A 15,524-nucleotide genomic window follows, 5' to 3' on the forward strand; every position below is an offset into this window, starting at 1 on the left:
AAAGATTTCTAGTATTGAAACTTTATTTCTCGATACTATTTGAAGCGACACTATTTGAAGGAGGGTTTTACTTTGATTGTTTAGAGCCTCGGCTTTATACAAATTGCACCCTTATTGCTTATAGGTATAAAAGTAACGTTATTTATTTTGCCAATATTTATAGATATAAAAGTTATTTATTGCTTATAGGTATAAAAAGTTATTTATTTTGCCAAAATTAATTTATTTCACCAATATTTATAGTTATAATATTTATTGCTTATAGCTATATAAAAGTTTTAGAAGTCAAGTAATTTAGTTCGCCAATATTTATAGATATAATATTTATTGCTTATAGCTATATAAAATTATTTTTCCAAAATTGATTTATTTCGTCAATATTTATAGATAAAAAAGCTATTTATTGCTTATAGATATAGAAAAGTAAAGTTATTTATTTTGTCAAAATAAATTTATTTCGCCAATACTTATAGATATTTATTGCTTATAGGAATATAAAATTATTTTGCCAAAAATAATTTATTTCGCAAATATTTATAGATATAAAAGTTATTTATTGCTTATAGATATAGAAATGTAAAGTTAATTATTTTGCCAAAATTAATTTATTTTTTCCTGTATTTATAGATATAATATTTATTGCTTATAGGTATATAAAAGTTATTGATAGCTTATTAATACTACATTATTAAGCCAGTGTTAAAGGGTGACACATGTCGTAAAAATAAAAAAAGATCTTGATACTAGATATGTTGTAGGATAGTTACCAATCTTTAAGGGGGAGAGAAACCTAAAGTTGTACGCCCTCATTTTCTAAGGGAGAGAGGGGCTAAATCCTTAGGGGAAGAGAAAAAAAAGCATTTTAAATTAATATAATTATAATTTTTATAAATATTAATAAATAATTTTTTGTTAATTTATTATTATTACATTAACTTGTTTTATATAGCAATAAATATTTAATATAATTTTGAAAATAATAGGATAAATCTAAAAAATGCAAAAAATTATTCTAATGGTAGTTATCTTTAAGGGATATATATTCATACCTATTGCATGTAGTATTTTTAGAAACTATATTTGCAAAAGTTTTGTATATGCACGATTTAAAACAATCATTTCTTTGTAATTCTTTTTAAAAATATTAGAAGCAGGTTTTTTTTGGTAATCCAATACGGAAGACAGGCCCCTACCATTTCTCAAACTTCTCTATACCATTATTTCGAATTTCAATTTGTTTCATAGGTCGTGTTCCTCCTCTAAGTAGTACAGTAAACTCCATTTTCTTTGATTTTTTTTGCTTTTTTCTTTTAATTATTTTTTCTTTCCTTTTAGGTCTATTTTTTTCTTGGTCTATTTTTTCCTTGATCCATGAATGTAAATGGTTTTATGTAATATGACTTTTTTGTTTTTATGCACTAGTTGAGACTCTTAATGAGAGGTTAGAGAGAGAAATGTGTTTGAGAGCATTAATGGATTCTTTTGCAAATGAGAGTTTATTTCTTTGTTTTTATGGTTTATACTTTGACTAGAATGTAACTTACTTCACTGCTTTACTGTTGGTTTTTTTTTTTGTTTCTTTGTTGGATGAATGTTCGAGAGAGACAATTGGGTAACCTCAACCTGTTGCACAGGCCTCTCTCCGATCGGAAAAAAAATCCATTATATGGATATCCTCAACCTGTTGCTCAGGCTTCTCCGATCTGGGAAATGGGCTACCACATATACAGAGTGGCCTGAGGAAGTATATGCCCCTTATGCCAGTGGGCCCGGGTACATCATTTCAATTAACATTGCAAGATTTATCATCTCTGAACATGCTAATCACAGCCTCAAGCTGATCAAGATGGAGGATGTAAGCATGGGGATGTGGGTGTAAAAGTTTGTTGATCAAGATGGAGGATGTGAGCATGGGGATGTGGGTATAAGAGTTTCACATCACTTATCTTGTTTAGTATGCTGGAAGTTTTGCCAAGATGGTGCCTCGAGGACTACTATACGGCCCATTATCAGCCACCACGACAGATTATTTGTCTCTAGGACAAATTGTTGAAGGGCTGTGCACACTGCTGTAATTTCAAATAACATCTTGAGATTCCCACTCTTTTTTTTTATAACCTCTCTCTCAAATATTTGTGTAGTATTACATCGGTTTCATGGCAATTTTTTAATGAAATTTTTCGTCCACATATTTCTCTTTTTCCCCATGTCAAACTTTCTCGATGACATAAGAGATTTGATTGTTGGTGACAGTTGGAGAGATGTATTTGTGATGTTAAAAAAAATGATTGTCAAAAAAAATAAACCAAGAATTGAGTTTCAAAGCATTGATGTGTTCCTTGGTAGAGGAGAGAGCAGAGAACCGTTAATGATTTTTTTTTTTGAGTTTTTATCAAAAATATAAGATTCGATTTTAGAGAGAAAAAAAGATGGTTGGGTTGAAAGTATTATTATTGTGTTCCTTTAGATGTAAACCCACATAAAATAAGAGAGATGGGTTGGGTTGAAAGCACTAAAAATATGCATGATATAAACCCAATATAGATGGGGTTGGGTTTTTTAAAGAGAAGGCTTGGTTTTATTTAGAGAGAGACCCATGTAAAGTTTATAGTGGGTATCGACAATCTTTTTAGAATCATATTTCATCCAATATTGATTTGAGTTTTGGCTGGAAGTAGAGGAAATTGTTCGGCTCTCTCTATAACCATATGAAATTGTTGGGCTCTCTGTATCTAACCAGTATTCTCATGCTTACCACGTGAAATTGTTGGGCTCTCTATAATCAGTATTCTCATGCTCAGAGTAATCATTGTATCAGCAGATTCCCTTTTTGAGTTTTTTACTGGCTTATAATACTATGTTATATATTATGAAGAGATTTGTTTTATGTATTTTCATATGAGTAAAGCTTCTACACTTCTTTTACAACATAGAAGATCTATGCTTCCCCTACCATCCAGCCATCCAATTTTGATCAAGAGAGCCACTCATCGTTTGATCTAAGATCTAACATCTCAAAGTATTTTATTTTTATTTATTTTTATACAAATTGTATGAGAATGAAATTTGGTACTTGCCATCTTCTTATTGGGGCACACCTATAAAAAAATATTAAAAATAATTTTTTGATAAAATATCATGGCCAAAAACTTTTAGGGCTATTTTGGCTATTTTATTTTATTAAAAAAAAATTATATTTTTTGCTAGTGCGAGTTTAATAGAGGATTGAACATACAAAATTTGGCATTAAAATAGTTTATAGAAAAAAATAAAAAATAAAATAGTGTAGAGATGTGACATTGTGATTGGGGCAATCTTAGCCCTCCATTTAGAATGAACGGTTGGATAAGGGGAAATATATAAGCTCTATGTTGTAGAGGAAGTCTTGGCCCTCCATTCCTAAGGAGCTTTGATGCATCTTAAAAATGCTTATTAAAATTTTACATTTTTAACTAATAAATTTTAATTTTAAAAATATTTTAACTTTTTAAAAAAAATATGCACATTATTGTTTCAAAATTTTAAATGTAATTGTATGAATTAATATGCATCCATAATTATTCATAATCAAATTTTACTATTATTATAAATTTAAGAATGTTAGAAAGTAATGTTTTGTCTTTACCACAAAGTAGAATTTCAACTTTGCATCTTTTAGAAGTTTGTTTAATAAATCTATATTTGATAGTGTGATGTTTAAAATTTGTCAGATTAAAGATTAATTTTTACATTTTCACAAGGGATTTTAAATTATCAATTTTTTTTATGTATTTTCATGTTTCTTTAAATTATATATAAAAAAAAGATGTATTTTCAAGTTTCATACTTACATACATAATCCAACTAGTAGGTATAAAAGTAAAGTTATTTATATCGCCAATATTTATAGAAATAATATTTATTGCTTATAGGTATATAAAAGTAAAGTGATTTATAATACTTATTGCTTATAGGTATGTAAAAGTAAATAACCCAACTAGTAGGTATAAAAGTAAAGTGATTTATAATATTTATTGCTTATAGGTATATAAAAGCAAAGTTATTTATTTGTAGAAATAATATTTATTGCTTATAGTTATATAAAAAGTAAAGTGATTTATAATATTTATTGCTTATAGGTATATAAAAATATAGTTATTTATTTCGCCAAGTAAAGTTATTTATTATATTTATTGCTTACAGGTATATTAAAAGTAAAGTTATGTATTGCTTATAGGTATATTAAAAGTAAAGTTATTTATTTCGCCAAAAATAATAGCGTATCAGAGCCAGGTTTCGATCCTGGGACCTGTGGGTTATGGGCCCACCACGCTTCCGCTGCGCCACTCTGATTTTGTTGTTAAACCTCTCAACCTTTTAATAATAAAATATAAACACTTGACATTTCGAGTTCTACCGAAATTTCAGTGGGCGATGCGGTCGATTGCGCTGCCGATTACGGAAAGGTCTGCCGAAATTCACTTTATTTTAAAAAGCCAAAAGCTTGGAAATCTACTCATTGGTGATTCTAATGTAGATCACAATTTTTTAGGTCGAAAAATTAATTTGAATTAGCTCTTTTTCCTAAAGAAATAAACTATAGTATTATCCCATAGGAGTATGCTATATGTACTCAAGGCTAACAAAATATTATGAGACATAAAACTTTTATACTTCTCCTTATCCAACCGTCCATTCTAAATAGACGGCTTAAATGGCCCCAATCACAATATCACCATTTATACTATTATATTTTTTAACTTTTTTTTATACAACACATTTTGACACCAAAATTTGGGCGTACCATTCTCTCTTGAAATTGTACCTATATAAAAATAAATAAAACATTCTCAATAAAGTAAAATGCCTAAAATGCCTTTGAAAGTTTTAGGGGTATTTTGCTCATTATATTTCATCAAGAATATTTTTTAATATTTTGTTTACGTGCCCCCCATTGAGGTGATGGCACATATCAAATTTTATATAGTTAATAGAAAAAAATTAAAAATAAAATATCGGGTCTAGATTAAATGATTAGTGGCTCACTTGATCTAAATTGGACGACTGGATAAAGGGAGAAGCATATATCTTTTATGTTGTAGGGGAATCATAGAAACTTTTCCCATATTTAAAAAAGGTAATATAGGCACATGTGTCCGGCTTTGAGTGAGTCGATACACCAAAAATACGACACTTATACTTGGAAACCTAGAGATTACTTTTTAACGTTTATTCATGAAATCTCACTATAAAAGTAATGAATCTTATCTAGAGTGCCACAACTTTATTTCGTTAAACAATATATAGGTGTGTCGTGTCTATAAACTAATTTTAATATCAATTTTGTTGGCTCTCGTATCTGGGTCATACATTGATACATCTAAATGAAATTGAGGACTTCTCGGTTTGAACATATACCCTTGAGGTGAGCACTTACACACACGCTATCTTGAACACATGCAAACATTATGTGAGAGAGAGATAAGAAGAGGATACTCTCTCTCTCTCTCAAGTGTTATGCCTTTCTATAGAGTAGTCTATATTACGTATACTAAATACCATGTTGATATTGTATACTATAAAACCATTCATTTTTTATACAAAGATATCACAATCATCTCAAGTCGTTGAATGTAAAATACGACGGTTTGAAGTGTGTCACAAAGTTAAAAAAAAAATTCACTTTTGGATTTTATGCTTAGTTAATGGCACATCTCCAATTATCCAATTTCATATCTAATGATCAATAACACTTGCAACTTCTTTATATACAAAAAATGAATTGTCTTATTATATATTTTTCCATATTTTAAACCAAAATTTTAAGGATATATGCATCTAAGTCATCATGTACTACAAGTAAGTGTTTCCACATGGTTATTGGTCTTGTGTCGCATGTCAACACCACATGATATCAAGTGAACTTTTAAAAAGTTCCAATTAGATAAGCATGGGATGGGGGAATTTATTGAAAAGAAACGAACAAACGTGTCTAGTTGTATCACTTCTTTTTTTTTCAACATACTATATACTTTGCAATTCATAGCTTGATTGGTTTCCATGTAACACTGCTACATATATTATATTAGTTTAAGATACTTGCATTTTAGACATCATAGGGCAAAAATGATCATCCGTCTTATTTGATTTAATGATCCAAACTAGGTTTCTTTCTTCACGCAATAAAGTCATAGTGAATGATATTTCCTTGCATATATAGGTTACATATAAAAGAGAGTAGTTTAGTTTTTAATAAAAGCCTTTTGACTATTTATGACATTTTATTACTATTGAAGTCCCAATTTATTTTTGTCAAGACTTATCAGATGGAAATCCATTTGGTTCTAGTTCTTCTATTTCTTTTGTTTTGTTTCTGAACCTTTCTTTCACTTATTCGCTCTTTCTCCTTTATATGTATATGATTTGATTTGTTTTATCTTATCGGTTTATTCATTCAATCCACAGTAATAGGAAGAGCTTATATCATAATCTATCTAATTTTTTTGTAGAAATTATAAACCTTGCAAAAATTATTATTGAAGTACCAACTTTCTTGAAGTTATTAATATTTGTAGGCGATTGTAAGAAGTATACAGTAAGATTGTTTACCTTCAAGAATATCAGCTCTTAACTATTAGATGTGAAATTGGACGGCTGTTAGGGTATTGTAATTGACTATGTTCAGAGTCTAAAAAAAAAAATTTCAAACTTTGTGGCACACCCCTAATCCCTTATTTCACATATGAAGACTAAAATTACTAGTGTCCTCATGCTAAAATCAAATTGTCTTAAAGGGTATACAATTTCAAAATGATCCCTTAGTTGTGAACTTGACCTAGTGGTTATTCACTTTATTTGTTGGGATTGTCTACAAAGAGACCATTTATCTTTTAAACACGGAGATCACAAACATTCTTGTCCCTTAAACTTCAAAATGGGTGATCGTGACAGTGTCATTGAATAGACAAAAAATTCCAAAAAAAAAAAATCTCAAACTTCGTGACTCATCCTAAACCATCCAATTTGACATCTAATGAGTGTGAATAGTTGTGGCCTCCTTCTAATAAAGATAAATGGTCTCTTTGTAAACAATCATTTATCAGTTTTCTGTATCTTTTGTGCTCTTCATGTTTTAAAAGAGCACATTTATATAATATTATTGTATAAATAGTCTTTACATTTATTATATTATTACAAAACTTTCTACAAAATCATACCACTTATATAAGGATAATGTTTATATAAGGGCGAGGCCATAAATAATCAAATTAAAGTGCACCTTGAAATTTTCATTAGAATAGATTGTTTCGATACCCAAAAACCCTCAAATTTCTCAAGATGCATGGACATGAGAAAAAAATAGATTTTAAAATTTGGAATGAGTACATCTTATAATATATTTTTGGACTGTCAATTTTCAAGTGTTCATAGATCTGCTCAATCTACACTATTTTTTAAGTTTTAAATTTTATAATTAAAGATAAAAATAGATTTTCAGGCCGCCACAAAGATTTTCAATATTGAAACAACATCTTTCGACATTATCTGAAAGTGTACCTTACTTAGGGCATCGGCCTTATACAAACCACCACCTTATATAATCCTAATTAAGGGATGAATATGGATAACAAGAATAAGAATAAAAAAAGCAATTACTATGGATTTTGAAAGAGATAACGCCCTTACATTTACATCTTCCAATCAGTCTAGGTCTGGGGTTTAAAAAAACCGGACTGCGAGACGGGCTTAACCCCGCCTCGATAGGCCCGAACAATTTTAGTGATGGTTATATTTGGTGTTGGCTCTCTGCCTAAGCCGGACTAAGGAGACCTAAGCAAAGTTACATAGTATAGAAACATATATATGACCGGCTTGGGATATAATTCAGCCGGGCCATAGTTCAGCATGAAAAACATTGAGCTGATCTTGGGCCTGGCTGGCCCGCCCAGTAGGCAGTCCAACTGGTTAGTGAGGACCTAGGGTCCACATTTCTTTGTTAAAGTTGTCGTAACCGTTGGAAAGAAATCACAGGAATCACCGTTTCGCTGACTTTTACATCGCTTCCATGAGCAAATTTATTTTCACCTAAAAATAATGCTTGTTTATTAAGTATCACTAAGAACCCAATGCACTATAGGATAAAATAAAATAAAAAAGGATCCGGTGTCTATGTGGCCAAGCCCGCATATGTAGAAATGCGGTCCTCTTTATAAACAGGTTTTAAGACTTAATTTTGAACGACATGTAATCTCCAACACTGGGATCATGAATATAAAAAACAAATAAATTTTAAAAAATAGAAATAATAATTCTAGTAATAAAATATTTGGATCTTTAGTTTTCAGTGTTTTTAGATGAAACACCAACTTGCCTTCATCTTTGAAAGGGTCGAGCTGATTTGAAACAATTTTCTTAAAAAAATCTAAGAAGGTGTTATTTGTATGGAGCTGAGGTTCTAAACAATCAAAATAAAGTACACCCTTGAATAGTGTGAGAAACGCAGGTTCAACGTTGAAAATATTTGTGAACTTTAAAATATATTTTCATGTCTAAAATTTAAAGTTTATAATATAGTATAGATGAAGTAGATTTATAAAATCTTGAAAATTGAATGTCCAAAGTATACTATTTCCATTTCCATTAGACCATCTCTCTTTCTTGGTTCCATTTCCATTAGATTACGAGACTTGCATTGCAAAGATGGAGCACATTGAGCAACATAAAGCAAATCCAAGCCCATCTCTACAGAACCAATTCAATAAAGAGAGCTATTACCTCCACTTTCTATTGAAATCATGTTCAGAATCAGGCCAAATCCACTATGGTCGATCAATTTTCGACCAAACCCAAAAACCCAACATTTTTGTCTGAATTCAATGATCAGAGGCTAGGTCTTCCACAATCTCAACATTGAAGCCCTTGAATTGTACATTCTCATGCAAAATTCAGGCATAAAGCCCAACAAATTCACGTTCCCTTTTGCGCTCAAGGCTTGTGGAACCCTTTCAGTACTTGGATTAGGCCCAAGGATCCATACCCCATGTCATCAAACTTGGCTTTGAATGTGATGTTTATGTTCAAACTTGCTTGCTAAGCATGTATGCAAAATTGGGTTCTGTTGCTTCAGCAAGAAAGGTGTTCGACGAGATGCCTGAGATAAATGTGGTTTCTTGGACTGCCATAATTGGTTGTTACGAAAGGCATGGGCAGTTTCAAGAAGCAATTGATTCTTTTCGAGCATTAATAGATGCATGGTTAAGGCCCGATAGATTCACCCTAGTGTGTGTGCTCTGTGCATGTTCAAAATTAGGTGATGCTAAGGCTGGCGAGTGAGTTCATCAATGTATTACTGAGACCTGTATGGGGACTAATGTGTATGTAAATACATCACTAGTCGACATGTATGTTAAGTGTGGGTGCATGGAAAAGGCGCGAAAGGTCTTTGATGAGATGCCCGAGCGAGATATTGTTTCTTGGAGTGCAATTGTAGGGGGTTATGCACGAGATGTGCAACCTATTGAGGCTTTGAAGATTTATTTTGAAATGGAGGAAGCAAATTTGAAGCCAGATTGCTTCACTATGGTGGAGGTGCTATCTGCTTGTGCTAGACTAGGGGCTCTAACATTGGGGGAGCGAGTGAAAGATAGGATTGATTGTAAAGAATTTGTAGCGAACTCGGTTCTTGCGACTTCTTTGATTGATATGTATGCTAAGTGTGGTAGGATGGCTCATGCTTGGCTTGTATTTACTGAGATGGAGGAAAGATATGTTATTGTATGGAATGCGGTGATATCGGGGTTAGCAATGCATGGTCATGGAAAACAAGTGTTAGGTCTATTCGGTCGAATGGAGAAGACATTTATAATGCCAGATAGTAACACCTTTGTCGCCCTCTTGTGCGTGTGCACCCATTGTGGCCTACTAGATGAAGGCCTCAAGTCTTTTGATAGTATTAGTAGAACATACGGTCTTAATCCCTAAGAGCACTACGGATGTATAGTGGATCTTCTCGGTAGAGCTGGGCTCTTGAAAGAAGCCTACAATTTGTTTCGAAACATGCCTATTGTGGCCAATGCAGTTGTTTGGGGTGCTGTCTTAGGTGGTTGTAGAATTTACGAGGACACCCAATTTGCCCAGCTTGCGCTTAAGAGGCTACTAGAGCTAGAGCCACATAATTTGGGTAATTATGTGCTGTTATCAAATATTTATGCTTCGAATAAAAACTGGGATGATTCGGCGAAATTGAGGTTAGTTATGAGAGAGAAGGGTGTAAAGAAGACTCCAGGGAGTAGTTGGATTGAGGTAGATAATGTTGTTCATGAGTTCTTGGTTGGAGATGAATCACACATAAAAAGTACTGAGATTTATTTGAAGCTTGATGAATAGCTTGAGGAAATGAGAGAGGCAGGATATGCTCCAAAGACGGGAGTGGTTTTGTTTGATATAGAAGAGGAAGAGCACGAGCATTGCCTTGGGCACCATAGTGAAAAGTTAGCAATTGCATTTGGGCTTATAAATAGTGAGGAATGTTTAATTCGTGTGGTGAAAAACCTTAGGGTATGTACTGACTGCCACAATGCCATAAAGCTAATTTCAAAGATCACTGGAAGGGAGATAGTTGTTTTAACGAGCGAATTTGTTCTTGTAATTATTATTGGTGAGAAAGCCGAGGTATGCACCTCTTTGTGGAAACCAGAGGGATAGAGAGATCCCTAATTGGCCAAATTAGTGAAAATTTTGTTAACAATAATAAAAGGATGTGGTTTCTAGAAGGTGGCAACCTTAAATAATACAATTAAGGTGCACCTTTAAATTTTATCATAGCATGTATTTTTGGTGTAAAAAATTATTAGGATTATCTAAAAATGTATTTTCTTATCTAATTATAAAATTTTAAACTCCAAAAATGGTTAAAATCATGTAGATCTATAAACACGTGAAAATCTTGAAAATGGATGGTCTAGATAATGTGTTGCAAGGCGCACTATTTTTAAGACTCAAAATCTTTTTTTTTTTATAGGGATTAAATTTGTTTAAAAAACTAAAATAAAAGCAAAAATTATGGGATTCTGGGGAGGGAATCAAATCCCCTACCCACCTCTGGATTGATGGGTTAATATGGATCAAATTAGTCGTTTATTTTTGTAGTCAAGGGTTTAATTAATTTGGGATTGTACACAATGAGAACATTTACCTTTGATATATGGAGGTCACAATTACTTACAACCATTTGATGTGGAATCCGACAGGTTGGATGTATCTCAAAATCCAAAAAAATTTCTTTTGAAGTTTGAACGTGGTCAATGGAATAAATGCAATCATCTAATTTCTCATCCAATGATCAAGATTAATTGTGACCACCTTGTACCAAAGATAGATGATCTTATTGTATGCTTCTCCAATGAATTATCAATTAGTTCTTATCCGATTATTAATTTTTTATTTGGTGATTGCAGGTGATTAAGATTTATAGAAGCTTATTAAGGTATAGTAAGGAAAGATTAGGTAGTGATGACATGTAATTATGAGGACTATGATAACTCAAACTTAAAACTACATTTTTTATTTTACCACTAAAATTCTGGGTATATATGTATGTAAACATTCAAATTTTGGGGATGTAGGTAAACTTGTTAGACCAATGATCAACTAGAAAACAATAACCAAGAATTAAATTCATGGTTATTTACAAAAATGGAGAATAACAACATAAACAGTAATAATTCAAGAATAAATTCCAGCTACAATCTCCCAAAGACACTAAATAAATGCACAAAATCTGTTGCTTTTTTTGAATGGAAGGTCTATACCCATACTCAAAAAACAAAAGAGCCATCTCTTAGTCTCCTCCATTCCAACCCTTCCTTTAATGATTTGAAAAGAATTCTTCTAAAACCTAAGTTGGGAAGTGATAATCAAAACAATTCAAATAAATGAAATAAACAAGGAAACCCCACCAAAAATACATCAGCAATTTCACTGAAAATCTTCATTCTCCAAAGCCGGTCTTGTTCGGATCTCAGCCGCCACAGGTGCTCTCATATTCCCCACCTCCTCGATACGCAAATTCTCCCCTTCAATAGCCTGCTTTTCCATATTAACCAAATTCGATCTCTTTCTATATCGCAAGAACACATATGCAATTAGACCCAACAAACCCAACCCAGCTACCCCTGCAACCACTGAACCAACTGCAATTTTCCACGCTCTCAAATGATCCTTCTTTTTATGGATCGGTTGTGGACTCGATTCAGGAGATGGAGATAAGGATGGAGTTTTCGATTCAATAATCACAGCAAAGTGGCCTTGAGTTGAAGTATAGCAAACATTGGGCAAAACCATATCACTAAGTTCAATTGACCCATTTAAATGGAACTGGACACACTTGGCCTGGGCTCCCCTGGGCACTATCATCCCACTGAAATTGATCGAAATGGGTTTCATGCTTGCTCGTAAACTAAGCTCTGGTAAATTGGTTGCTGAGAGATTCAAAGCATTGTAACCGAGAAGACCCAAAACTGGGGTGATAAAAGAATAACCCGGCACGTCATAATAATACGAAGACCAGTTGCTAAGATTTTGATAAACCAATGCAAGCCTCTTCACGTAAGGTGTCTCTATAACTCCTCGTGGGATCGAAAACTCTCTATATCCGAGGCCTCTCACCCTCATGCTCCCACTCCGAAGCCTCACAACTCTGAGCTCAATGCCAGTCATATTTGAGGGAACAGAAGCTCCATAAATAACACCAGTGTGTGGATGGATGAAGGCCTTATAGGCATGACCCTGAAGAAGGGAGTCTAAGTGTCTTGAGCTTCTAATCAGTTGTTGGCCTTCATAAACATCATTACTTGTAATGCGAGCATGGACTTCAGAGATAAATGATAGAACAACAGTAAACAAAATTAGGGTTCTAAGCTTGAGAAAACCCCAAATAGACTTCATCGAGTTACATTAACTTTCAATTACTGTCTCGGCCTGCTCAAATTCTCGCTCTATTAATCAGAAGATGACCCTGTAAAAGTGAAATCCCGCAATAACTATGAATGTGATATAGACTACGTCTTCCGAAGAAAATCTCATAATGATCATATATTGAGATTTGAGCAAAGTAAATGAAAAAACAAATATCATAAGGAATACATGTCCATTACTGATGGCCTCAATAAGAGGAAACTGTTGTGCCAAAATTATGACCAGAAAAACTATTAACATATGTTGTCTCTTGATCATTTCATGTTCCCTTTTTCTTTTTCTCTTTCCAAATGAATTCTCAACAAAGAATCAAAATGGACCTGTCACCTTTAAAGCTAAAGAATCAATCAGCACTACTCATTCTTGACGTGGCAATTGACAATTTTGATAGGAACTTATATTATCACAAGAACTCTTGAAATATTAAAGAAACTAATAAATATATTGAAGCCCAAAATAATATCTTAGCTCCAACTAAATTGGATCCCTTTTTTCCTTAAATGAAAAGGAAACTGACAAGGGAGAAGAATTCATAATAGTTCAAGTTCCCAAAGGAAAAAAAAAATACTTCAATAGAACAATCCATATTATCAGAGACCCGAAAACCATAGAACCACAATCATGAATTTTTTTCAGAATAAAATTTTCTATAAAATAGAAAATTCCCTGCAAAATCAAGTACTTCTATCTATAGTATCAACTTATTAATTCAGCACTTATTTAACAAAATTAAAGAAAAAAAAGATCCACCGTTTTTTCAGCAAGACAGCATATAAAGAGAAAAATCAAGGGAAAATACCCCAGAAATTACAGAAAATTGAAGAAGGAAAAAGACTAGATTTAACACCTTCATCATAGAAAACACCAAGTATCTTCATCATTTTATTTCTCAAATATGTCATTATTAAGGAGACCGGCAGTGCTATTGAAAATTGAACATTGTAATGAATCCTCGAACATGAACCTGGTTTACAATGCAGCAGCAACATAGATTTTTCAGCTTATTTGAAACAAATAAATAAATCACAAAAGCACCGACACTCTGGTTTATTTAGAAAATATGCTATTTTTGCAGTTTAGGAAATACAAAAAATAGAACTTTGATAAAAAAGAACTGCATTTTTTTCAAATAAAATAAATCAAAAATAGCGACAACCCAAGAAAAAAAAACCATTTTTTACATAACCATTCTCAAATAAAATAAAGCAAAAATAGCCATAACCCAAGAAAAAAAAACCATTTTTTACAGAACCATTCTCTCCTGTTCTGTAAAATTCTTTCAAGAAGATCTCAGTATAATTCAGAACCAAAAATTGCAGAAGAATTCAATATAAAAAATAAACTGGTTTTTTCCAGAATATTTTTAGTAAAAATGAAGGGGGAAATAATAAAGATGACTGTCCATCAGTTATCGGTAAACATCACAAACCAAAACCTCAAAAAAAGAAAGAAAACAGAGAATCAGAAGCCACTGAACTTTAGCACACCTGGTTTCCTAGAGCTTGTGATCGGCTTCAATATCCTGTTTTCCAGCTTCATTTCAAGAAAAGAATCTCAAGGTAGTGCAAAAGCCGAAAACATGCAAACTTATCAGAATTCAGGCCCATTACAAAAATTTTTTTACCGTGTTTCGGTAAAAATGGCGCCATAAAATGTACAGGTTTTTCGGCTCTCGAAAAGGCAGGAAAGGGTAGGTTGGGTGATGGTATTTACAGTTGCAGAGTAGCATTAATTGATCTCCTCTGTCCGTAAAAAATGATACCCCAGAAAAGCTACCATCTTTAAACTTATTCCTGAAACGCCATGATCAGTGGAACTTTCCATAAAAGGAAGGTAGTGCAACGTACAACAGCTGTTTCAGTAAAAGGAAAGAGATAATTACAAGGGCAGCATACACAGCTCAGAATTGTTATAGTTATTGGACCAAAATACCCCTAGGGTGTATCAGTCATTTCCTGTGCCTTAGAAGCCCGAAACACGTAGAGTTGGTCAGTCCTAGGCCTGGGCCGGCCCTAGTCAGTCCAGGGTCGTCCTGAGCTCAGACCAAACCAAAGAACTCCTGGCCTGGCCTTGGCCCTCGCCCATGCCTTTGCCCTTGCCCTGGTAGGGTCACGATTGGGATGGATCCAATTGATGTTTACGTTATTTGGATCCATCCAAACCTGACCCATCAGGTCTAATGTTTGGACTTAGATCCGCCCGACCCAATTGTCAAGAGTATTAGCTAAATTTCTCTTGCTTTTATTACAGTCATGGGAAGAAAAGTAAAAATTTAATGATTCCCCCTCTCTCTCTCTCTCTCTCTAGAATTCTAATCTCTAATGGGATACATGCAAAATGGATCACGGATTGCTTAGGATCCATTTATGATAAGTTGTTAAAATTGAATAACCCAAGATGAGTAGGGATGTTTGTTGCTACTTATTTGGGAGGGCTCATAAATATTCTCTTCTTCAACTCCTTATCATTTATGATTTACTCTCTCTCTCTCTCTAACTTATGATTTACCCTCTCACTCATAGGTTCAGCTCCCTCTCTCTCTGTCTAAACTGATGTAGTGAAGGTAGCTT

At 33.0% G+C, this 15,524-nt stretch overlaps 1 protein-coding gene, 1 non-coding gene and 1 pseudogene across 4 annotated transcripts; 1 reads left to right on the plus strand and 2 right to left on the minus strand.

Moving 5' to 3' along the window:
• Positions 1–4,260: 4,260 nt before the first annotated feature.
• TRNAM-CAU (transfer RNA methionine (anticodon CAU)) lies at positions 4,261–4,332 on the minus strand. The gene has a single exon. It is a non-coding gene; the product is annotated as a tRNA-Met (tRNA).
• A 4,236-nt stretch (positions 4,333–8,568) lies between these two features.
• Positions 8,569–10,734, plus strand: LOC105420516 (putative pentatricopeptide repeat-containing protein At3g08820 pseudogene; annotated as a pseudogene).
• A 944-nt stretch (positions 10,735–11,678) lies between these two features.
• LOC18432419 (uncharacterized) lies at positions 11,679–15,024 on the minus strand. Of its 3 annotated transcripts, XM_020666044.2 has the most exons (3): positions 14,442–15,015; positions 13,802–13,918; positions 11,679–12,994 (listed from the first exon to the last, which is right to left on the minus strand). In XM_020666044.2, the coding sequence occupies exon 3, from the start codon at positions 12,922–12,924 to the stop codon at positions 11,956–11,958; it is 969 nt and encodes a 322-aa protein (XP_020521703.1). In that variant the 5' UTR covers positions 12,925–12,994; positions 13,802–13,918; positions 14,442–15,015; the 3' UTR covers positions 11,679–11,955. The 3 variants fall into 3 exon arrangements, with proteins under 3 accessions (XP_020521703.1, XP_006842588.1, XP_088730177.1); XM_006842525.3 differs by lacking the exon at positions 13,802–13,918 and having other exon boundaries at positions 14,442–15,024; XM_088874051.1 differs by lacking the exon at positions 14,442–15,015 and having other exon boundaries at positions 13,802–13,926.
• Between the last annotated feature and the right edge of the window lie 500 nt (positions 15,025–15,524).

This window comes from Amborella trichopoda, chromosome 8 (genome assembly GCF_054954075.1).
Source record: "Amborella trichopoda isolate Santa Cruz 75 chromosome 8, AtrichopodaSantaCruz75HAP2 v2.0, whole genome shotgun sequence".
Classification (NCBI taxonomy): Eukaryota; Viridiplantae; Streptophyta; class Magnoliopsida; order Amborellales; family Amborellaceae; genus Amborella; species Amborella trichopoda.